Raw genomic sequence first — 23,146 nt, 5'->3', positions numbered from 1 at the left:
AAGCGAAGAGAAAAGGAGGAAGGTGGTATTGTTTCATAGGGGTCTTTCGTGCGGTATGGGAAACGTTGCTGGGCATGCCGAACCTGTCGTCACGGACGCCGTTCCGATGTGGATGAGATCGCCCGTGCCTGCCGCGCTGGAACTTCTTGATTTGCACAGGTGCTCGCCGCAGCGACGTTGTGGCCCTGTTCCACGCAGATTGTGCGAGTGGAGGTGGATGACGCTATGGCTGGTTCGTTTTCGTGGTTGACATTCCAAATGCCATCTGCAGCCTTTGAACGGGCCGCCGAGGTCCCTGCATACCGGCGGCCATCTGGGAGCGTCAATACTTGCCAATCGCGTCAGCCACCAGCAATGCCACAGCACAGAAGCCCCTTCCTCTCACCCGTTTCGAGCCGGGGAGCCCGTATGATGGGCGCCCAGGTGAACCGTAGTGGGAATTGTAGCAACAAAACAGAGCAACCATGACTAATTCGTGCGGGACATGTGGCACGCATCTTGCAAATACACATGCATGTGCGCATATACAAACATCTATGCAAACACTACATATCTATAGCATCTATGGATGTATCTATGGGCTGTGGCAAGACATGCTATGTGGTATGTGCGGTACAGTGGCGGAGGTTTCTCAGTCCAGTGGGCGCTTCCTCCCTCCCTCCCTCCCCCTCCCTCGCCCGTGCGCCTCAATCAACTTCTGCAGCCGAAATAGAGCCATGTACGTTGTTCTATAATCTGTATTATTAGCGGTGCCGTTACTGCATTAGTGGACCAATGTCACCCAATCGGTGATCCTTCGCAGCTGCCTCATACAACTGGACGGCAGGCCAAAACAATTTATGTACCCGTGAGTGCGTTTTCGCCCGGCAGCCCGATGAGCTCCACAGCAAGATTCGTGTTCGCCCGTTGCCGATCGATCGATGGATCAGAATAGTCCAAGGACCAGACCGGGGCAGCGTCTGCAAAGCATTCCTTATCAGGACACCGCGATGACAGGCGGCAGACAGCTGCTCTCGCTTGTCTGGAATTGGACAAGCCAGATGATCTCAGTACATACATGCTGCATCACGGAGAATAGACGATGGGGAAACGTAGGCTGGCAGTAAAGAACAAGACCGTCTTTCTGATGGCGTCGGGCCGGCTTTGAAGATTGCCGCTCGCTTTTAGACATGGCTTGGCTTACTGGTGGGGTCGATGATCGGGGTGACGGTCCGGTTCTGGGCCTGGCCGTATGAGTGGACCATGAGTGGGACATCGTTCATAAGACGACGAGCCACGGGAGCGAGCCGATGCAAGCCATGGGCGCGAGCATCCACGCTCGAAACCCACCGACCTTCAGCAAACGTCCGTAGACGAGGAGTTACACGGGCCAAGCGTTCCGCCAAACATGTCGCTCTACCCTCCTGCGTTGCTGCTTGTCTGTCTACCCGATCGACAGCCACCGCTCCCGATGCCCCAGCGGTAACGTGAAAGTGCGTTAATGTCTGCAATGAAAGATTAGGTGACCGTGCGGGTCGGAGCTGGCAGCGCATTGCGACCACGGGTTACCGCTGACGTGGGCTCGCTCAAAACTCAAGTGATACCTCCTTACCACAAGTTCGGGATCGCTTTTCTCTTGATTCCTAAACATCGGCATTTGTCCTCCATTCTGCCATTGCCGGCTTACTGAAGCCTATACGAAACGTGCACTCCACAAGTCTGGGCCTGGAATTCGAATTCACTTCGTGCTCTTTAAGTTATGCCACCACTACTTCCGCCTCTGGCCCAAAGCGAATCCAAAAAGCGATTTTTCGAACGTTTGATGTTGGATCCTGACGAACCCATACACCGCAAATTATATGGACTGATGAAGGTACATCGCGTCCTTGCCTCTCCTCGTATCGTGATGGCGTAGTGACAGTTCGAGCAGGCGGAGGCTGTTGAGGGACGCTCCCGAATTGCATCCAGTCCAGAAGCTCTAATCCCGTCCCTGCGCAATGATCCTAAAGTCGAGCCGCCTTACAGCAATGCTCAAATCAGTGAAGCGGCCACTCAACGGGAGATTCTGCGAATATACGAACGGGCCCGGCCGGAAACTCGACGATACTACGAACTGGGACGTGACACTGATCGTATGAATGAGGACAACTGGATTATCCGCTGGATGCTATGGCACGTCAATCGATATCGAGACAATCGGAATCATCACAAAAAGAAGTCACGCTCCCCTTCGACCGTGCGCGACTCGATCAGTCCTGCGGCAGAGACGGTTCAGCCCACCTCGCGTCCTTATTGGGATCCTGTCCGACATTCGTGACCTGAAACTGCTTCTAATTTCTATTCTTGAGACCACCTCCTCGACCCGGAGGAGCTGCGATGCGCCCGGCCAGGGTGCGCAAAACGTATGACAGATGTCCGGGAGGAGGGAGGGCTCCTCTCGCACACCAGGATGCTCCAAAGCTGTGTGCGCGTGTGGGCGACATACACGGAAATGAATATAGGAGATGCGCACAGGATCGTGCGGCATCGACGAAGATATAACGTAAATGCAATCAATAATCGTAACTTCCGCATATTTCCGCTTGCTCGGCCTCTCTTGTACGTTAATTAGTGATCGAATTTCAGACGACGCCGTGGGCTTGGTCTCGCTCTGAAGTTGTGCAATACAAAGCCGCAGCGCGACCATACGCCCGTCGTGGAACGAGTTTTCGGCATCATTGGAGGCTCATGACGGAGCGAGATCCCACGATCGGGAGACACCTAGTTTTATTGATGTTCGACGATTTTGATCGCGAGGCTGGAAAGTGGCCACCAAAGGGGACCATCCCGTCCCGCCCGTGCGTCTCGTGTCTGGTTGTTCGTAGTCGCTTGCCAGGCTCGAATGGTGGGTCAAGCTACTCACAAGCCTCTGATGGCGCACATAAGACAAGGCGGATCCGCCCACTGTATCTAGTCAGCCTTGTTGATTTCGACGAAGCGAGGTCGAGCGACTGAACCCGGGTACTTGGTAAAACTCCAGCTGGCGGTTGGCACTTCAAGTCTGGGGAGACGGCCCGGAGTGCCGCTATGTTTGCACTAAAATGACTGAAAGTTCGACCATCACATCCCACACGGGACAAACGGGCACTGACGAGAAAGTGCCCCCTCACCGGCCTGATGAAGGCCTCTCATCTACCGGACGGAATGGGCCTCGTCCGATTACGCGCGCGTTGCGGCGATCGGGAACTGCCAGCTTGAGAGACACGGCGGAACGTCGAAACGTCCAGCCACCGCTTGTCTGTGGATCGCTCGTTCAACGGGCGGATCTACTGTACGTTGCTCGTATCGGCGTCAGCCCCATGACAAATTTGATCCATGGAGACACTTATTACCCTGAAGGTGCTGTCCACGATGACGCAGTTGCCATTGACACGTTGGCTGCATTCTTCGAGCCTGTGAAATTACTACTGTACAACCCAATTTGACCTTGCAACGCGGCTGCCATGAGAGGCTTGTGTATGTACAAACAAAGCTTACATGCACCCCAAGCTGTGTATTCAGAGTTCCAGCAGCATGTGATACGCCTGAGCACTTAACGTGGTGTTCATGAGGCCGCGTAGATGAGCACAGAGATCAGGTCGTGGAAACAGAGTATGTAAGTTACGATACACACGTGGGAGTACAGCAGAATGTCACGGGACATCTAGCAAGTGTTTACTTGTCTTTCGAGAACAGATCTCTCCAGAATTCGCGAAATCCGTATTGCGGTCGCTGCTCATCATACACGTGGCCAGCTTTGTCTATGGCGAACTTTGCTAGTACTCCTTTGGGCTCACGAGTGATGTGCTCCCTGCCTCGTACGGACGAGGCCAACGCCCGCTCTTTAATGGCGTCTGAAACTTGTGGCGCGACGGCCGCAAAGCATGCCCGTAATTCTCGCTCCAGCGAGAAGTAAGGCTTCTTCGCCATGTCGGGAGCCATTAGATTGTACGACCGTGTCAAAGAATTGAGGTTCGCAATGGCAATCTGGTGATATGCTCTTTCTGTGCGTTCCCACTGCGGGTCTCGGAACGGTTCTACCGTTGGCTGTCGGCTATGGCCTGAGCCGGGAGTGTCGCGAGTCTCATTTTGACTTGACGAAGCCTCTGGCTGGACGAATCCCGTCAGCCTCACTTCACTCTCGCCGACCAGACCTTCAGTCGCAACAGGTCCAATGTCTTGCTTGGAGACAAGTTCGCGATCTGAAGTTGCCAGGTCATCCTTGATCGTCGCTGTGGGCATCTCGTTTGTTTGTTTAGCCACCTGAAAATTGTCGGCCGCTTGCAAGTTGCCACCGAGGCTTTCAGCGAAAGCATACTCGCTTGCGAGCTTCATCTGGCTCTCGAGGTCGCCTCCCCAGCTTGCTATCGTTCGGGCGACATGACGTTTCCATGCAATACGCAGTCCACTACGAAACTTGTTCGCAGTACTTGTGACCTCTTGCTGCTTCTCAATCCATGGCGGAACGATATCCTGCCGCTGGATCATCTTGTTCATAAAGTATTCGGTCGTATTGATAAAAGGGCTATTGGCATTGTGGTCTCGCTCAATCTCCTTTCCTCGCGGTAGATTGGCAAAAGCTCCCCGTGACATGGCTTCTTCAACTCGACGGTCTGCCAATGCCGCGAGGCCTTGCAGAGTAGCAGCGACCTGTCGACCTCCAGGCTTGAAACGTTCCTTCATCTCCGCTCGAAATCTAGCCCGCTCGTCGTCGACGACGTTAGCATCTTGAGTCGATCTATACGCCTCTGATTGATCTAGCGCATTGGCAAGTCTCAAGCTTGTATGTGAGCCGACGCCGGGTCGAGGAGTACCACTTGAGATTGATGATTTACTAGGCGTCGAAAGCGACCTTGGTATTCTGAGCGTTGTCTTCTGAACATTGACGAGCGGTGGTCGAGAAGTATCTACATTACGCTCCGATTCCGATATAAAGCTTTCAACTGCAGCGCCTAGTCCGCTGGAAGTATGTTGTGTGCGCGAATTGTCGCCGTCCACGTTGGTGAGATCTGCCATCGCAGCCTTCAGCTCCAGACTTTTCCTGAGCTCTTCCGACAAGCCGGCTTCTTCCACAGCTCTTTGAGCGCTCCTCCCACCTTGTTCGATATTTTCCTCTGTCATCTGCGCCAAGCGCCTTGACATTGCCCCATCGGTCCTCCCCGCGACAAATCTTGTGCTTGTCACAGTAACATCTTGGGTGGGTGGCAAAGTTGACTTGACGCTGTGCCGGCAAACGAGTGTGGGGCGCACCGCTGTCACAAGTCGCCGGTGAACTTGCGAGCGACTTGGAATGGTGCCGATGATGGAAACTAGTACGTTGAGCATACAGCCAGAGGTTCGGTGTACATAGTCATCAAGTCGTGATGTCAAAGACCAAATTTGGATCTTTGCCGACAAGCACGCGCTATGTCCGATATTTCCGTGATATCCTGATGAGTCATCCGTCACCCTGATGCCTCTCACAACGGTCTTAAGAAACGCCCATATATCATTGCTCAAGACTCCATCCTCTTCATCCTTGAATCACTCAAATTCCCATGACAGCCTCAATGAATACTGATGATACTCTGAGTTTGATTCGAATTTCGCGCCGCTTTCTGGAACAGTAAGGCTGAGGCAAGCACAGCGGCTGTACGCGAGGATGTGCAAGTTGCTGAATGGCTACATCGTGCAGTGTGATGAATCAATGCATCTCTTACCTGTTGATCAAATACATTGACGGAGGTTCGGTAGGAACCTTCTCGCACCTCAAACCTGGCAGGCTTCTGTACGTTCATTAGATCAAAAAACCGGGGCCTGTCTGCAATCGGCTTCACTGTCGCGACCCTCGCTCTTTATCGTGCTCCGATCTCAACGCGACTCGTCTCTGTTGCTTTCCATGGGCCGCAAATTCGCGATAACCTTAAAAGCGCAATCTGCAGGTATATTTCGTCCTTTGCCTGAGCACGCCTCCTTCTGTTTATTGGATCAAGCGCGCCGAGGTGCCCCATCCGGCTATGAGCAACGCCTCAGCATTCCGAGCCAATGTTCTTCTCGGCCATGTTTAGAGGATCTCCGCTGTGTAGGCGATGCTTTCTCCAAACCAAAATGTCATTCATTTCGTTTGTAATCGTTGATTCGTGCCAGAGTCGACCTCTAAAAATCCTCAATAAATAGCGAATCAACGATAGATCTCCTGGACAACGGCCCGGAAAGCGCACGGCGACTTGGGCCGACTTTATTAGTGATTACAAGACTCAAAAACCTTGATTGGCAGATTTTACTCAACGACACGCCAGGTGTTGTATTCTCAGGACATCTTGAATTTGCTCGCCTTGTCGTAGACCGCGGGAATGGACAGCGATATGCAACAAGCTCCTTCCTCGAATGGTCCCGATGAACATAAAGCAACCGTCGCCTGTGATTTAAACACCCATGTAGAAATTGAATAGGGTCAAGCCATGTCGTTGAGGATCCTGGCTCAACGTCGTCACCGTAGTTATATTAGCAGGCTGAAAGAAAGTTAACCTATAGAGTCTTCCGCAATTTCCTCTTGCGTCTGACACCGAAACTGACGGTACACGAAGACGAAGACTCGAATGACAGCGCAACAGAGCTTCGCTGACCATCAGTGGACCTATCTGAGTCGTCGTACCGGCCTCAACTGACAAGGAATCTCCAGGGCTGCGATGTAAAAAGAGTGCGTGCCTTCTTGCTCGTGTGCGGGCAACGCATTGCCTCGTTGATCGACGGTTATCGGTCACGGAGTCTGGGCCCCTGGGCTACGTGAAGCCTTGCGTTCAAGACAATGCCAGAAGGATGGTTCATCATGGCGAGTGATTTGCAACCGGCGCTGGTGACCCTGCCTTTGTCATTGCAAGATTCCAGAGAAATTCACTTTGCTGCCTTTCCATTGTCCTACGTAGTCTAGAGCCAAGAAGTATTTTCGTGTAGCCATTTGGTGCTTGCGGGAGCACCCGGGCTCAAGCGCAGTGATGAAAAGACCCCAAACGGATTCAAGCGGGCTGTGCATCGTCAATGAATGTCAACGTCAACAATATCCTCTGTTCAATATATTTCGGATTAGCTCCCGCTCTCAAGTCTGACATATCAGGCAAAGCAGTAACGTCGCAGTCATTTCCGTGTCGAAACATCATCCTGACGGATCAAGTCACGCATAAGCAATCGAAACCTGCGTTGATGAAAGGCCCTTTTGGTTTTAAGCTGGAGCCTAGCCGTCGAGCAATCTGAGCAAGATGTCATCAAGTAATAACACAACAACCCAGGCTCGGCGAAATAGTATCCGAGCACCCAAGGTTGGCCACAAGAAATCCCGGAAAGGTTGTCAGACATGTAAAACGCGGCGCGTGAAGTGCGACGAGACCTTGCCAGAATGCCATGTCTGTCGACGGTTAGGTTTAACATGTACTTATGCGTATGTGGATGGAACTCCTGCAGTCAAAACAAAAGTCGAAGACGGCTCTACAACACACATAAAGTCCTCGCCGAGTGATTCACATGGCTACGCGGACATGGCTTCGATCGCTCCTAGTCTAAGCGCTGAGCCAGTGCAGTCCCATACCTTAGACGAGTCGAGACAAAGACGCTTCACAGAGCTTAGACTCATGCATCACTGGATGGTGAATGTGTCCCGACCGTTCGGTCTGACCTCGCCGTTGGTCTGGAGAGAGCTCTGGTACGATGAGGTTCCACAACTCGCGCTCCAGCACGAGAATGTACTTTACGCCCTTTTCGCAATGTCTGCGACGCATCTTTTGACGACATTACCAAATGACCGCGAAGAGATTCTGGTTCAGGCTCGACTAAAGTACTGGGTTTGGGCGCTACGCGAGCAAACGGCAGCTGTGACGAACTTGGGTTCGTCAAATACGGATGCGGTCGCGTTTGCCGCTTTACTCATCACAATGAACGCGCTTGTCATGCTGCAAGAGCGCAGCCTCGAGCCATACGAGCCACCTATGGAATGGCTCGAAGTTGGGAGGGGGGCCTTCGCTGTGCTACCAGATATCGAAAAGGTCGACGAGCACCGAGGCTTAAAGATATTGATTGAGACGACAGAGCCGATCTGGTCCGCAAGCGCAAAGCTCGATCTCGCTGTCGACGCAGATCTTGCCGCGGTTCTTTCGCAAGAGATAGTATCGAACGACGACTGGTCCGATGCTGATACCGTGGAAGCCTACGAGACTGCTCTCAGCTACATTGGATCATTCCGACGGGCTACCACTGTCGATGGAACAGCAGCTGATGTGTTCTTGAGATGGATTACCATGTTTCCGTTTATGGTGCCGCGAAGATTCACAGATCTCGTTCTGGAGCAACGTCCTCGAGCACTTGTGACGCTGGCGATTTTTTTCGCGGTTCTCGGACGCACCAAGGCGCTTCAATTTCTGGGCGAGATCGGAGATCGAACAATCGCGCGACGGGAAGTTCATGCCATACGTGATGTGCTACCACCCGAATGGCAGGTTTTTATGGCATGGCCATTGGCAGAAGTGGATAGCTCTCCCCTCATAGCTCAGTAGGACAACTTGCGACTTGATATCCATCTTATTTCAATGTTGTAGACTTCAGAGCCTGTGCATATCTACTAGGTACGGGGCAATAGTATACGCCTTTCCGATCAATTCTGAAGTCCATGCGGATTGGCCTACGTCAAGGCGGAGCATGAGGTGTCGCTAGACATAGTCTGCGATGTCGAAAGTCTCCAGCGCTTGCAGCAGCGCTTTAAGAGATCATCAGATCCATGGATCAAGTCGATTTTCCTGAATTGGCGATCAAATCTTTCTAATTTTCAACGCGACGCGCTGACAAGCCCAACGTGGTCCAGCCCTGACTTCAAAAGACGGACGCGATTGCACGGAATTCCGGAGATGTGAGAGTTCACATTGCATCGTGGTCAGCTCAATATGGCGATGCCTCGGGGTACAGAATTGCACCACAATGATAAGATATCAATAATTCGTCAATGAACTCTGCTGCGCGTAGCTTCTGCCATTTGTGCCTCGGCAGAGTCATGTTGGAAGATCGTCCATCAATCCTGTCCTGAGTCCGTGCTGTGACTTATTAATAAATGATCATCCTGGACACACACACGCCTTTGTCGACTAGAATCGCAGTCCACGGTTACTGTGCACCGCAATGGAATTTTTATGTTTAAATGCTGGGTTTCGCAAGAACCGTTTAAGAGCTCAGCCGTGTAGTTGGGCTTGCAGGACACGAGTCATTGAATGAGATGCATGATTTGCATTACATGCATTACATGCAGCAGGTCCATTGCTGGGACTGTTTGCTCACCGAACCTTCCCCTTTCGACGGAACAAACGGCAGCATGAGGTCGGGCTCGGTTCGCACACAGCGACGCCGACTGGACATTCCGTCGCCGCCTCCGCCGGAACGGCGGCCTTCTCTATTGTGTTGCGTCTTACACGGCTTGAGCCACGCAGGTATGAACAAGGGGCGCTACTGTATGCACATCATGATTATGCGTGTGTCTGCACATGTGCCCCGGGTTCATCGCGGACGCTGGTCCATCCATTTGGAGCAAGACGCAACGAAGTAATTCCGTCAGTCGCCTGGGGTCTCGATTCGCGGATCTCTCACGGCCTGCCTTGTTTGGGCTTGAACTCCTTCAAGCAGTGACGCGATTCCCACTGGGGACTTCACGTGGCTCCTGGACGATACTCCCGGGGGAAACACCAAGCACTCGGCCACGCTTTGCCGCCAGCGAGGGATTGGCAAAACAAATGAATTGTGCAGTCGTCAGCAGAAAGTAAATTGAGAGTTTATGAAAGCGCCCGTTCCTATCCCAGAAATGCCTATTTCGCCTTCCAAAACGCCACGAATCTTCACGATTATCCGCTGCAATAAAAAGTCATCGCCATGAGCATGGTTTCCTCTTCCAGGGCGAGCCTGTGTTATGATGCCAGTCCAGCAGTGATGTCTTGACTTCCCGCAATCAAGTGCGACGGGTCTCAGGAGAAGACGGCCGCGAAGAAACACTTTGATGCAGTCTGTAACTCTCCAGATCCCTCAATCTTGCACAGGGTTGTCGGGGTGAGGGAACGTCCTTGAGATGCCTTCGAATGCCTTCGAAGCTTGAGCTCCGTGGCGGGATTGGTCGGGACAATTTCCATGTTGCGGAAACCTTAGAACTTGTGGGACGTGGTAGTTGAGACAGAATGTGGGCGGATTTGTTCTCCTAGCTGCTTCGCAAGGTAATCTTCCGGTTCCGACATGGCCACATGCCCACATGACTGTGATGTGATTGCACATCTCGTAGCACGAACGAACTTGAGGGCTTCCTCCGGATAGTGGTATATAAACTCTGTGACCTCGGTCCGGTTGTAGCAACCCCGTCTTGTGACCACCCAGCGAGATGAACAGACAGATCCCAGCAGCTCCCGGTCTCTTATGTCGACGACCGCGATGCCGTGTGTGTTGACTATATCATCTAGATCCGAGCTATCTATGAGCAGCCGCCGGGGTAAAACTTGGTCAAGGGGTCGAAGGTTGTGTCCTTGAGCGATCGCTGTCACGTTCCGCGTTGTAAAGCTGTGCGTCCAGAATGGGTTGTCGCGCAACACGAATTGTTCCTCTGTTGAATCAAAGTCGTCGAGTGTCGGAAGTGGGCGCGAGAATAGACGTGGAAGCGACACAAAAGTAAACAGCTTCTAGTTTACCATACAGTACGTGAGATACATTGCCTGATTACACCATAGCTCAACTATAAGACAAGCCGCATTGCCAGAATGCAGATGCACTGGCTGTTGAGCCCTCGAATGAAAGAGTGCTCATCCTGCCGCCGTGAGACGATGCGCAAAGCTTGCCGATTGGTCGTCGTCGTCGGGGCCGTCATCGAAGAGCAAAGTGGACATGGGACATGTTCCGACAACGCTTATGATCATCAAATGCACATCAATTTTAGCGTGTCTGAGTTGTAATCTCGGCAATTTTGCTCATGAGAAAACGGCCCTTGATTACATTGAAAAGGCGTGGAGACGAGCCTTGTCCACACTGCAATGATTCTGAAACGGGCGATCTTTCTGATCACGTTGACCCGTCATTCAGTATCAGGCAGCAAGTCATGATCAGCGGTTGTGATCGTCAAGTCGTAGAAATTCAGCCACGCCATTGCTGTGGCGTGTCCTTGATGGATGCGCGACGAAGTTGCATCAAAATGGTCTAATGGGTCACGAAACAACCCGAGACGTGAAGTTCGTGGGTCCGCATCAGCACTCACTGCCAGCATGCAAAGTTTTCCATCACATGTGGCCGCGGGAGAGACTGAGCGTGCCCCACCCACATGTATCGCCCATGCATAGGCGCTAACGCATCAGTTTGCATGTCATTATCTCGTTGTTGGAATCAAGACAGGCAGTTTTCTGGGATTCGCGCACACATACAGTGCTTGGCTATTCAATGCTAATCCCGGTGGTCTGGTCGAATCGACCTTATCGAGTCGATAGGCTCAAGCGTGAATCGTATGGATACGAAGAGCCGGTCCCTCGAGGGTATACGCATAGAGACAAAGAATCGGGCCCTCGAGTGAACGAATCGTATAGATACGAAGGTCCAGTGCCGCAACGTCCTGTCCTGTGGGTAAGGAGTCCAGCAATGATTAAACATCAGGAGGAGGCGTGGGCCATGCGAAGTACCTCATGCAAGGCTATTTACTTCGATGCAGAGTGCCATCGCGCCTGTGCCTCGATCATCAGCTGTGCGACGTTGATTGATGAAGTACTGTAGTTCCGCGCCAAGCGCTGGATAGGCTCCTGTCACCTGCAAAGGTCTGATGGAGAGGATATGCCTAGCGATCTTGACCCGGTCCCAAATTTGTTCAACGAATCGCAGGTAATCCCCAAGGCCCGAAGAATGCGTAACTGTGTTGTGTCAATCTCTGTCCTGGAATGTCGTAGCCGCAGAGACCTTGACTCGTTGTGCGCGCCAGTGTGGCTTGTTCGCGGCCTCCACGGTGAGGAAGCCCTGGTTCGATCATCCACAGTGGCACGAGTGGGAGGCGAAAGTAGTGAGATACACGTGGAAGGCTTTGCACTATAGGCAACTAGAGATGACGGGCATCCGGCTAAACGATGGCGCTGCAACCAGAGTGACCACCGCGCCGCTTTGGGTCGCCTGCATGACGCCATGTCTCAATGGTTATCTGTACCCCCGCCAGCTAGAATTGACGGTCTTGTACTGTACATGTTCTTTGCGCACTCGATTGAAGTATCTATTTACTAGAAAGCACATGTCATCCCATCCCTGCCATTCTATCTCCGTATGACGACGTTATGTTCCTGGTGGTCTCCGAGGAGGGATCAATGACACGATCCACGATACATCGTGGAAGCCATCTTCGATGATGCCGAGATCAAATGCATGACAGAAGCAGGCAGACACGGACGTCGTGCCTAGGTGAGAAAAGTAGCCGCTGCACACATTACCCAGAGCGGGACAAGTACCCCAGTCTCGCCTCGTTTATCCGTTCTCCCAGCCTACGATGCATGGCTGCGTCCATATGCGTGGCAAACCGGCGCAGCGGAGGTAATGGTGCAGATACGAGTAAGTGACATTCATGTAGACTCAGGTGAGCAAACATTAAGTCCGATTCGAAAACACGTCAGTATGGGGATGTGGCATTGTGTGTGAGCTGTCCGCATCCCTTGCGTACAAGGGACGAGCCAGGGTAAATCGCAGGCTAGCGATCTGATGTCCTCACCGGTGAGCGAGGATGATGCGGTAGGTGCTGTAACTCTCGCACGCCTTTGGATTCGATCGGCCCAGTACCGCACGTTGTTGCGTGGGTGATTTCTAGCATCATCTGCTCGCAGAAACGGATACCGTCATCTTGGAGATCGATGTGGGACACTTCTCGACATGCTGGCGAGCAGCATCGGAGCTAGATGGATGCGAAGCTGCAGACAATTCGACAGGCGCCAGGTACCCCGGTCTATCGCTGGCATCGACCCACTTGGCCTATGAGTCATCCACCGTTGCATCAGACGTTGAGAACGTGTCTCCAATATTCGCTGCGAGAACTTGCTATTTGGCCTTCGAATCGCGGCTGACCAGATGATGGCAGGTGCGTCGTATGAGTAGGGCACCTTTTACCAACTCTGTTCTTTTGTGGCAGCCGTCTGCCTGCCAACTCCAAGATAGGCGAGGTCCCGGTGATGAGGTCGTTACTGGAAACAGTTCGCCCGCTAGCTTGGAACTTTGAGTATTGTCGTGCTGAATAACGATCATGCTTTGGGCGTCTCGCTCGCGGCACAATCTCGATCCTGCCGTTTTTGTCTGCTGGATCTCGGCAGGATGACCTGCCGCTGGTTAAGGTTTTGCAACCTGGAACGGACCTCGTGCCGTGTAATCCGGACGGCGTTGGTTGAGTCAACGCGGCTTCCCAAGGCATCTCATCATGTTGAACAAGTGTTGAGAGACTAAGCTTTGCAACCGGCGATGATTGAACTGATTGCTCGGGCGCAGGTGTCACTGGTATCGATGGAGGATGATGACTGGGGAGACTCGTGAAAGAAATTGGCAGACAAGACAACAAATCCGCAGTGTCTTCTCCTGATGCTCTTAGATCTATCCTCTTGATGGATGTCGATTCGTCCTCCACGTCCGACTTGTCCTCGATTGCCCGCGCCAACGTCCAGCGTATGATCCAAAAGTCGAGATCGGGAAATGGCGATCGAATCGTGTTGTAGATCCCTTGTGTCCGGGAAGAAGCGCGAGTGAAGATGGCCCGCAGTTCATCGGAGAAAGCGACTTCTGAGATATGTTCTGGCAGGTAAGGGGTCTGAATAGAGAGATCGCTGGCGACAGTGGGCACGAGGCATGCTCGGCTGCTGAACAGTCTGTCCCGTCCAGCTCTGGCTTCATCCTGCAACAGTCAGTTTGCGCTCGGATCGTTCGAGGTTCAAGACGTGCGAACCATCATTGCCCTGAATAGAAGTCTATCCTGGTGGCAGTGTTTCTTCAACCCAATGCGTGACAGGAAATCGCTCTTCGAGCTTGAGAGCTCGACTATTTCGACATTTCCGAAGTCCCCAAGCAAGAGATCGCTGAAGGCGATCGTGTTGCACATTTTGGTTTTCTGGTGGAGTCACACGAGGCGTGGGAAAGTGCAATCGAGCACGAATGGGTTCAGTTCACGACTGGGCAAAGAAAGGGCTCACTTGCTCGTCCGCGGTGGTGTGATGGTGCAGTTCGATCGTGATGAAGGACCATGAGGCAGGAAGGGCCATAATTATATCAAATCAAATACCATGATCAGAAATCTAACGCGATCACATCATTCCATAACTAGGAGAGCGGCAGAGTCTACCTTGCCAATCTGGTTGCATGCAGATGGCAGCGAAGGTCAATCCGAGTCGTCTTCCAATTCCAGACGACCATGCACTCGAGAGAATCGGTCAGCAATATACCAGTCGGGCGAAGTGCATCACCTGGTTTCCTCGGACAGTTCGACGACTTGGGCCCAGTGGTAATGTTGATATTCTCCCAGACTGGAATTGAAGCCGCAGCTCTTGTTTGCACTGAATGCATGTGTGGACTAGCCGGAGGGATGCCCGCGGATGTATTAGGGCGAGCTTACATGAAAGCCAGCCCGCACCAAGAAGATGAACCAATCACGCAATTGCGCCTCCGATCCTGCTGCGACCCGATGCGAACGACACCCAGATCATGTACGCCACCGTGACATGGATTTGATGAAACTTCCGCGGCGGGTGTATTGCTGATTGGCCGGACTGGATCGGGCAAGCCATCCGAACGAAGGATCTCATGAGCAAACGCAGTCGGGTGTGTATGTGGTTAGAAAACAACCACTTAGGCTAGACCAGGCGCAGCAGCCTGCGCGCATCGCGCCGTGACCAAGTGCACCAGTACGATCACCAATAAAGATCGCCAGCTTTCGACCAAGACGCTCCCGGGCAGGACGATTCTTTCCCTAGCACATAACACGCGCGGATCCTCCGCCACGAAGATGGTCGAAGTGCCACCACACCATCCAACGATCTACTGAAGCCCACAGCCTTGTCGCCGGAACACAAAGGCGATCCGATCACAATTCCAAATAGAGCTTGTTAGGTCAACTACAGCATGGAGAGACAGCACGATACATTACAGCTAATCCGTCGCCTGTGGGTGTGCGATCGTCGCTGGATCTGAGCAAGACCGTCAATGCGCAGCTTGCAGGTGCAGAGACCAATCTATTCCCTCATCACGCTGCCCAACTCCGGCTACACATTTAGATACGCGAGCGGCACTCTGCTGATGACAAGGCTTTGCCTTAAAGGAACCCGTGGTTCGCCCATGATCATGCACCTCGGTCCGAGTTCACACGTAATTTGGTAGACTCGAATGTATTCTTCGCCAACGCAGCATCGAGAGCAAGATCGACTATCTCGGGGGCAGGATATTCATGAGCTGACAATGCGGTTGTCATCCACAGCCAACTATTCGCGGACGCAGGATATGATTTCAATGTTTTGCAAATGGACCTATATATGTCCACGGGTATATTATTTGAGCTCTCATAGGATAAATCGGCGAGGACGACCTCCACAGCGCTCAGACTTGCGCAGAGAATATCACGCGAAGCTGCGAGTCTCCTTGTCGCACCAATTCCAAAACTTCTCGGCGTTTCCACCCACTTGGGTCTGCTGCTCCACATCTTTGCGTACAGGACCAAATCGACCCCAAGGCCATACATATGAGCCATTTTTATCTGCCGTGACTTCCGAAGACCAACCGCAGAACAATTCGGTATAGGCACCGTAAATAGCCGAATAGAGGAAGGGGTTCAGGAACACGGTCTGCCAGACTGGCGTATGACGCGTGAGCTCCGTCTTGAGGTTACCAGGATTGAATGCAACGCTCGCCACGCCCTTGCCGTCTGCGCCAATGGGATAGTGCTTTGCATACTGGGAAGCCAGAAAGTAATTGCCGGCCTTGCTACAACCATAATTGGTAGCATTGGATTTGTCGGCAATGAACTCGCCTGCTGCATCGATAGTGAGGCCATTCTTGGGTGCGACGACGTCCACGGCGATAGATCCCGCCCACGCGACACGGACAGTGTTGGCAGGAGCCTCCTTCGCTGTGCGCTCCAGGACGGGTGTCAACAGCTTAGTGAGCAGAAACGGACCCAAGCAGTTGGTTCCTATCTGCAGCTCATGCCCGTGGCTGTCTTTGGCGCCGGCAGGGGGGAACATGACACCAGCATTATTGATAAGAACATCAAGTTTCGACTCTTTGCTGTTGAATGATTCGACCGCGGGTTTGATCGAGGATAAGTCTGAAAGGTCGACCTTGAGAAACTCGACTTTGCCGGTGCTGGAAGGCAGGGCTGCCTTAATGGCAGACATCGCCTTCTCGGCCTTCTCGGCACTCCGTCCAGCGATGTAGACGGTGCCATTCTTGCCATAGATAATCTTGCTGAGCTCAAAACCGACCCCAGCGTAGCCTCCCGTAATGATGCATACTCGTCCAGCTTGATCGGGGAGATTCTTTTCTGTCAATTCGGGTTCAGGAACGAATGCGGATTGCTTTCGCATGTGTCTCAGGCCCTCCATGATGGCGATTTGAAATATAAAATTGTTGTGATTATCGGTAGATCCACAGATCAGTGTGTTTGGGTGCTTCCGGCGCCCAATATGTGTTGCCTGGATTTGATACCACAGATACGCAAACAAAATTGTGCTTCCAATGAGCTAAGCTTGCCTTCCAAGGTTGCTTCGAGTTGCTCTATGATGTCAACGATTGGAGCGGCCCACGCATACCTCGGCAGTTGAGCCGCCAACCGCCAACCACACCGGCGCACGTATACAAACGATCACAACCTGACATTTATGTTGATCATTACCGTCAAGCTTCCAATGCCACAACACATAGATGCTAATCCAACGTCCTACACATATGCTTCACGGCTCTGCGCGCGCAACCGCATGCGCAGCATCATGCATTTAATGCCACAATAAGTATCTTGGAAGCACAAAAAGTTCGTTTCTTCAAACCCATGGCCAAAGCTCTTTTGTAATGTAAGATGGGGTATATAAAATATCACAGTCCATGCCTAGTCTGTAGACACGGTGACTGTCGAGCAAGATATCCAGCGTAAATCATGAGCACATAAGACACAGCTCTTTCAAGCTTCGTGGAGTTTCCTCAATCTCATCACACCGCCATGATGCATCCACGGCCAATCTAAATTTACTTGGAGCATTTGCTGAGAAGATTGATTAGCGAAAGTTCGAACACATCTTGATGGCAAAAAGTTCGACCTACCCGAGGAGACCGGTCTTGACGCACTTGCCGCCCTTGAGGAGGCAGTCACCGTCGTCAAAGCAGACTGAGCCAGTGGCAGAGGGAGCGGCGGCGGTGGTGGTCTTGGCAGTGGCGGTCTTGACGGTGGTGGGAGCGCGGGAGACGGCGGCCGATGAGGGAACAGGGACGACAGTGGTCTTCGCGGTGGTCTTTGCGGTGGTCTTAGCGGTGGTGGTAACCTTGCCGGAGCAAGTACTGAGATACATCGTCAGGAATATGTCCACGTAAATACAGGCGGCTCACGGGAATAGTACGTACCCGAGAATCTTGCCAGCAGGCTTGACACATGAGCCACCACCGTTGAGGAGGCAGTCAAAGTTGTCGTAGCACACGCTCTGGGCGGCGACGGAGCCGACGAGCAGGCTGAGGAAAAGGGTTGTGAACTGCATTTTGGTGGTGGTTGATTGTGACAGGCAAAGATCGGTATGTCGAAGGTGATGCTTTGGAGGAATGAAATCTACAAATTGGAGCGGATCATCGAGCCTTTATCGTCGCCGCTTCCCACAACTTCTTCTACACTTCCGTCCTTTTCAGAAAACCAAGCCTGTTTACGCCACAAGCTCCGAAGAGTCCAGCCCAAGGACACGAACATAGATAGGCTCGGCGAAGATCTGACGCTCAAAAAAATAAGTCTTGTCAAAGACAAGCAGAACTATTCCAGTATAGCGCTACATTTGGTAGCTCATTCCAGACCTCATCTTCCTTCTTTCGGGCTAGGAGCCTGCTAAGCATCGCTTGACATGGAGAACAGCAGGCAGTGCAAAACATATTTACTGGGTCGCGCCTGGATTGAAGGCTCGGTTCTCCTCGCGAGGCGTTGTCGTGGTGGCAGCCCTCACACGTTGGCCACAAATACTTGTTCAGCCACTAGTGATATGTGCCTGAGCGACACCCGAGTCTAAGCAGAGGATCGTCGCAATGGTATCGCAATTGAGCAAGGGGCGCTTTCTCCAAGTCTGACACCGCGGACCGCGAGGAATGGTCGAGAACACTGCTAATGGTGGACATGAACGATGTCTCATGGTGGGAACTCCGTGTCATCAGCCCTCATGAGATCCTGACACCATAGCTTCGAGGGAATGTCTAGTACCCGCGCAGGTACAGTGCCCCTAAAGCCTGTCCTTGCAACGCTCCAGCAGGCAAATTAGCTTTGTTCCTGCGTGGACAACCAATGAACTGACTGTTCGCAGCCGAGGAGTCCTTCTTGTTCGTTCCTGGCAGGCTGACAATTTCTAACCAACGGATTCTCCATGTTGGACCATTGTTGTTTATCTCAGATTTTTATCGACAAAAGTACCAGTTCAACGTCAATGCCTACAGGGGCCCCTCGCATTTGATTGCCAATGAACTCTAATACTGACAAACTCGACGTCTTCTTATCGTATCGAATTTGTTTTTGCACTGACCATGAACGTTTCTGGGTCAGTTTTTGCCTTCACCGTGCAGTCCCAGCGGACCTTTTACTTCAGCAAGTGTTGTTCCAGGTAGATTACTTCAATGACCTCGGCAGAGAGGCACACGTAGGCACAGGTCCCCGCTAATGGGGATTCCATCCCCGCTTGCGGCTGGCGCCCCACAACGCCATAATTGATCGTTCCCGGCGGTCAGGAATCTAGCCTCTCCTCATCTCTTGGAGATTGCAGTAAAAAAGTATGACTTCCAACATCTGCTCCGATGTTGTTGACGGTGAAGATGGGAGTGGCGCTTCTGCGGCCAGTAGCATGACTTTTTGTTGTGTTCGTCCGAGGCAGCAGGCTGTTGTCCGATTCCAGATGAACATGGCAAATACATATTGTCAGAAGTCGCGGTCGAGTTGCGTGGAATGGGCCGCGAGAAAAGGTGCACAGCAAATTCTGGAAGCCACTATCTGTGCTGTCCCGAAACACGTGCGTACACATGATAGACATTCCCTTCGTAATCAAAATTGACATCCCAGTGTGCTTCCTCGCATGACTATGTCGTCGTGGACCACACATCTGGTCAACAATCGGTCGATCCCATGCGGCATGCCTTCGAGAACACTGCACCCCGTTTACGAACTAAAAATGACAGCTACATGGTGATCCGTACATCGGCAATCCCCGATACAGACCGTGTGTAGTGACGACCTTTTCCGACAGCATGCGACCAGCGCTTGCTGCTGATGCTGAACCTGTTCAGCTCCCAGAGCTGCAATCAAGGCTTTTGATAAGTGCCTGCCTATGACGGCGCAGACAGGTGCCACCTCAGCCAAATATTTCGTTCGAGCTCAGCTTTGATAACGATGACTTGACAGTGCGTCTCATACGCCTGGATGCTGCTTGCTGGGATGATTTGGTATGGTACTCGACAACGGCGCCCTAATTAGCGTAAGTGTGCGTAGAGGTCTGAAACCGACTCGGGAATCTGCGAAAGATCCGTGGCGCGTGTCGTGCGAGGCATGATAACAAGTCGATGGCGGGACACGTTCGGGCGGAATCTTGACGGGATGGGCCTTTGGGGCGACAGCAGCTCCCGGAGCCAAAACCGCTCCCGAGATCGACATGGTCTTGCGTTCCCATCTGATGACCATCCTCACCGCTTGGTCGCGAGTACTAGCACAAATGAATACTCCAGTTTCACGGATCCTCCGTTCAATGCTTTCTTGACATCTTCGAACTCCTTGGGAAGATATTTCGGCACAAACTCCTCGGGATTCAGACTGGCCATCCAACCTACTACGCCTTCGTAGTCCACCGTCCTGTTGATGATGCCCTGGTCTTTGAAATTCATCACGGTGTCCTCTGGACGAACATTGGACTTCGCACAGGGCCATCGCGCTTCGTTCGACACACACCGCAGATGGGGATGAGCGTGGATGCGCTGGACATTTTTCCATAACGCCGGGTCAAAATCCATGTTATCGAAACGGGAATTCATAACGGCCACCATGCTCTCATCGCTGGTCGTGTCTACCATGCTGGCATAGATCTCCAGTATGCTTCGCAAGAGATTCTGGATCGCCGACTCGACTTCTGGCTTACGTTTCCCACCCACGACAGCCTGGATGCCGTATAGCCAGGTCGCGAATGTACCATTGGGCTTCAAAAGCGATGCTATGCGAGGTATGGCGACGCTCTGATTCGCCCAATGGAGCGACATTCCAGCAGCAACCATATCGACCGCTCCATCGGTGAAGTCAACAAGATCCAATTCTTCGGCCTTGCGCCGGAGAAAGTGAAGACGATTCGCAGGCACAGTGCAAAAGCATGATCTTGCCTGACGGATATAGTCGTACGCAGGATCGCTCAGGGTGACAAGCTTGAATCGACCCAGTAGTTCTCGGGTGACGATTCCTATTCCTCCGCCCACATCGAGCGCTGCCTGATATTTGCCTCCAGCTTTGGCATGATATCTGAATATGATATCATAAAGGGCCTTTGGATACTTTGGTCGATGTGCTTCGTACGCATCCCAATCGAAGTCTGAGAACTCGAAGCTGGCCGCGGAGTCAACACGCCGATGCCTCATGGTTAGAACACCTTTCTGACGACTGACGGTTCAAAACGAGACTATGAAACCTAGCAGGACGACGACGAGGGACGGATCCATTTTGGATGATCGCGCCAGGTCAGGTGCGTGTCACTACGCCGCTTCATGTGCCAAATCTGGTGACGCATGATTTTGTGATGAGGCACAGTAGGCAGATGTGTTGTCCTTTCTAACGAAATAGTTGCAGGTGACGGCCCTGCTAGCACGCATACTTGTCGCGTCGATGTGCGTGCAGGGATGCGTGAGCCAAACCTGGACTGGATAAGGGACGAAGGCCTGACGGTTAGCTTTCAGAAACGCCGCAGGGAGGAGCATTACAGCCGAGTCATGTAGTATTCCCACCACCGATTGGTGCCAAGCTGATGACCCGAAGTGCAGCAGAAGAACTCCTGTGTGGGTCAAGAACACAAACCGCTTAGTGTATATCTGCAGTAAGTCATTCGAAAGTGCTGGCGCTGATTCTGGTCATGCATGATGTAGCCCTTGCCTCTCTCGTGTTGTGTTCTCTGCATCGCCCTTGCATTGCGTCACAGTTACTGGCCGTACGCATGTGGTTGGCATTGATGGCCGAACATTAGTTATCTCTTTCGATAAAAAAAGTCTCGTCGTTCTGTTGCATCGAAACAAGAGTCATGTATTGACCATGGGAACGGGACATCGGCGTCTGGAAGACCTACAGAATGCACTTCCATTCCGCTCCGCCGGGTTCGCGTCTGTCCACCCGCATGTCGTCTAGCCGAGATCGGCAAGCAGTTGTCCCCGCTATCCCTAATAATCAATCAACGAGTCGTCGGGCCGGCGGGGAAACTCGAAAAAGTTGCACCGAGACAGATACTCGGAACTTCGCTAGTAGTGGGGCTAGAAAATAGAACATCATTTTGGATTGGAACACTTTTACTAGCTGTGACGGATACATTTGCCCAAGAGGCCACCGCTGTTAGACTGGTATTCTCTCTATTGCGGCGGACGTGAGCGACGGCTGCGACCCTATGTTGAATTCTTGAAGGCAAGCGGAGTGTGACGAGGACTTCCACGCACATGCAGCCTGCCACTTGGCGGTCGTCTAGGTTCGACGAACAAGTCAGACTACTGTATGCTGCTCACATCTGGATCCGACGAGCACATGTCACCAACTGAATCAAGTCATCCTGCCGATATCCGCGCGACCCTACACAGGCATGCTCACATTAGCGCGGCGCAACATTCGTGCCCAACTTCCGATTGATGCTGACCTGCTGGATTCGACCTGCTTCATGGTGATCAATTGATCCGATCGCGATGCCTGCATCACGGCGCAACGTAGAGATGCCCTAGATGTTATGCAAACCCATGTGCTTCGTTCCCGTTCGTGCCGTTCGAGATCCCTGCCCGTTATCTCGGAGATTTTCTGGGTCGGCCGATGGCGATGGATTCGTGTGTCCTCCACGAGATTCGACAATGGCTTACTTCCCAGTTGACCTTTTGCACCGCCTGGATTTGAGCCGGAGCGTGCTGACGCTGTACAGCAGCAGCTCTGGTCGGTGTAGCCAACACAATATCTCTGTCTAAGCAGGCTCTATAATGCGTGTCAAGCAGTTGCCAGAGCATGGCTTCAGTATCGAGGATATCACGTTTTCATTGTTGCCTCAATGCTGCCTTTGTCTTGTCTATTTAGATTGGAGTTTTTCTTGTCACCTTACCAATGTCAAGGCTTTCAACACGACTGATTGATACCCCTCATCAAGCCAGAAGAGGTAATTGACATGGATGCCATCATGGAGTCTCTCATAGTCAGTCGAAGTCTTCGCGACCTGGCTCGCCATCATGACCAATCGCGCTGTAGACATGTGAAAGGGCTAAATTTGGAGCACGTATTGCGGCCAAGCCTGCCATTTCCTGTGCCTCCAACGTGCCAGTGTCAGCATGATCTAACAACGACCCGGCAAGCCTTCTCTTCCGTGTCCATGATGAGGTTGCTGGTTAATTCGTCACGGGATACATACACGATGGAAGCCTACTTTCAGGTTCAAAATGAAAAGAAACTGTTTGCTGTACAACAAAACTACGTGAACCACTTAGATGCCTGGTTATCAAACGTCAGCTTGCTTGAATGAAGCCGCACACAAGCCATGGGTGTACGAAGGCTTCCTGCGTGATCGTGCAATCGTGACCTGTTCCACTGTCTCATGGTCGGGCGAAGGTCAGGCAGGCGTTGACGACGCAAATTGGCCGAATTTCAGCGGGTACAATCGACAATTGCCTATTACAAACCTGGCATTCTTGAGATAAGTGTGATCAACACGAGCGCACCTGTGAGTTCATAAATTTGAGG

At 52.3% G+C, this 23,146-nt stretch overlaps 7 protein-coding genes across 7 annotated transcripts; 2 read left to right on the top strand and 5 right to left on the bottom strand.

Moving 5' to 3' along the window:
• Nucleotides 1-1,337: 1,337 nt before the first annotated feature.
• Nucleotides 1,338-2,545, top strand: K489DRAFT_380931 (uncharacterized protein). The gene is made up of 2 exons (XM_033604988.1): nucleotides 1,338-1,852; nucleotides 1,910-2,545. The coding sequence occupies exons 1-2, from the start codon at nucleotides 1,739-1,741 to the stop codon at nucleotides 2,294-2,296; spliced, it is 501 nt and encodes a 166-aa protein (XP_033459224.1). The 5' UTR covers nucleotides 1,338-1,738; the 3' UTR covers nucleotides 2,297-2,545.
• A 1,127-nt stretch (nucleotides 2,546-3,672) lies between these two features.
• Nucleotides 3,673-6,125, bottom strand: K489DRAFT_394903 (uncharacterized protein; the record flags this gene model as incomplete). Its single annotated transcript, XM_033606819.1, has 2 exons — nucleotides 5,697-6,125; nucleotides 3,673-5,218 (listed from the first exon to the last, which is right to left on the bottom strand). Exons 1-2 carry the CDS (start codon nucleotides 5,711-5,713, stop codon nucleotides 3,673-3,675), a joined length of 1,563 nt encoding a protein of 520 aa, XP_033459223.1. The 5' UTR covers nucleotides 5,714-6,125.
• Nucleotides 6,126-7,022: 897 nt separating this feature from the next.
• Nucleotides 7,023-8,991, top strand: K489DRAFT_380928 (uncharacterized protein). The gene has a single exon (XM_033604987.1). It carries the CDS (start codon nucleotides 7,233-7,235, stop codon nucleotides 8,517-8,519), a length of 1,287 nt encoding a protein of 428 aa, XP_033459222.1. The 5' UTR covers nucleotides 7,023-7,232; the 3' UTR covers nucleotides 8,520-8,991.
• A 4,003-nt stretch (nucleotides 8,992-12,994) lies between these two features.
• Nucleotides 12,995-14,083, bottom strand: K489DRAFT_371046 (uncharacterized protein; the record flags this gene model as incomplete). Its single annotated transcript, XM_033603207.1, has 2 exons — nucleotides 12,995-13,879; nucleotides 13,931-14,083. 2 exons carry the CDS (start codon nucleotides 14,081-14,083, stop codon nucleotides 12,995-12,997), a joined length of 1,038 nt encoding a protein of 345 aa, XP_033459221.1.
• Nucleotides 14,084-15,379: 1,296 nt separating this feature from the next.
• On the bottom strand, nucleotides 15,380-16,701 carry K489DRAFT_380926 (NAD(P)-binding protein). The gene has a single exon (XM_033604986.1). It carries the CDS (start codon nucleotides 16,572-16,574, stop codon nucleotides 15,591-15,593), a length of 984 nt encoding a protein of 327 aa, XP_033459220.1. The 5' UTR covers nucleotides 16,575-16,701; the 3' UTR covers nucleotides 15,380-15,590.
• Nucleotides 16,702-16,986: 285 nt separating this feature from the next.
• Nucleotides 16,987-17,808, bottom strand: K489DRAFT_432036 (uncharacterized protein). The gene is made up of 3 exons (XM_033608470.1): nucleotides 17,584-17,808; nucleotides 17,287-17,520; nucleotides 16,987-17,227 (listed from the first exon to the last, which is right to left on the bottom strand). Exons 1-3 carry the CDS (start codon nucleotides 17,712-17,714, stop codon nucleotides 17,212-17,214), a joined length of 381 nt encoding a protein of 126 aa, XP_033459219.1. The 5' UTR covers nucleotides 17,715-17,808; the 3' UTR covers nucleotides 16,987-17,211.
• A 2,070-nt stretch (nucleotides 17,809-19,878) lies between these two features.
• Nucleotides 19,879-20,814, bottom strand: K489DRAFT_371043 (S-adenosyl-L-methionine-dependent methyltransferase; the record flags this gene model as incomplete). The annotated part of the gene is made up of 1 exon (XM_033603206.1): nucleotides 19,879-20,814. The coding sequence occupies one exon, from the start codon at nucleotides 20,812-20,814 to the stop codon at nucleotides 19,879-19,881; it is 936 nt and encodes a 311-aa protein (XP_033459218.1).
• Nucleotides 20,815-23,146: the final 2,332 nt, after the last annotated feature.

This window comes from Dissoconium aciculare (assembly GCF_010015565.1).
Source record: "Dissoconium aciculare CBS 342.82 unplaced genomic scaffold K489scaffold_7, whole genome shotgun sequence".
Lineage (NCBI taxonomy): Eukaryota > Fungi > Ascomycota > Dothideomycetes > Mycosphaerellales > Dissoconiaceae > Dissoconium > Dissoconium aciculare.
This window is presented reverse-complemented; position numbering and strand designations above follow the sequence as displayed.

Coding starts and splice junctions, on each gene's coding strand:
- K489DRAFT_432036 (XM_033608470.1), bottom strand. CDS start 17,714: ATGCAGTTCACAACCCTTTTCCTCAGCCTGCTCGTCGGCTCCGTCGCC. Junction 17,521..17,583: donor CCTGCTGGCAAGATTCTCGG/GTACGTACTATT, acceptor GATGTATCTCAG/TACTTGCTCCGGCAAGGTTA.
- K489DRAFT_380931 (XM_033604988.1), top strand. CDS start 1,739: ATGCCACCACTACTTCCGCCTCTGGCCCAAAGCGAATCCAAAAAGCGA. Junction 1,853..1,909: donor AATTATATGGACTGATGAAG/GTACATCGCGTC, acceptor CAGTTCGAGCAG/GCGGAGGCTGTTGAGGGACG.
- K489DRAFT_380928 (XM_033604987.1), top strand. CDS start 7,233: ATGTCATCAAGTAATAACACAACAACCCAGGCTCGGCGAAATAGTATC.
- K489DRAFT_380926 (XM_033604986.1), bottom strand. CDS start 16,574: ATGGAGGGCCTGAGACACATGCGAAAGCAATCCGCATTCGTTCCTGAA.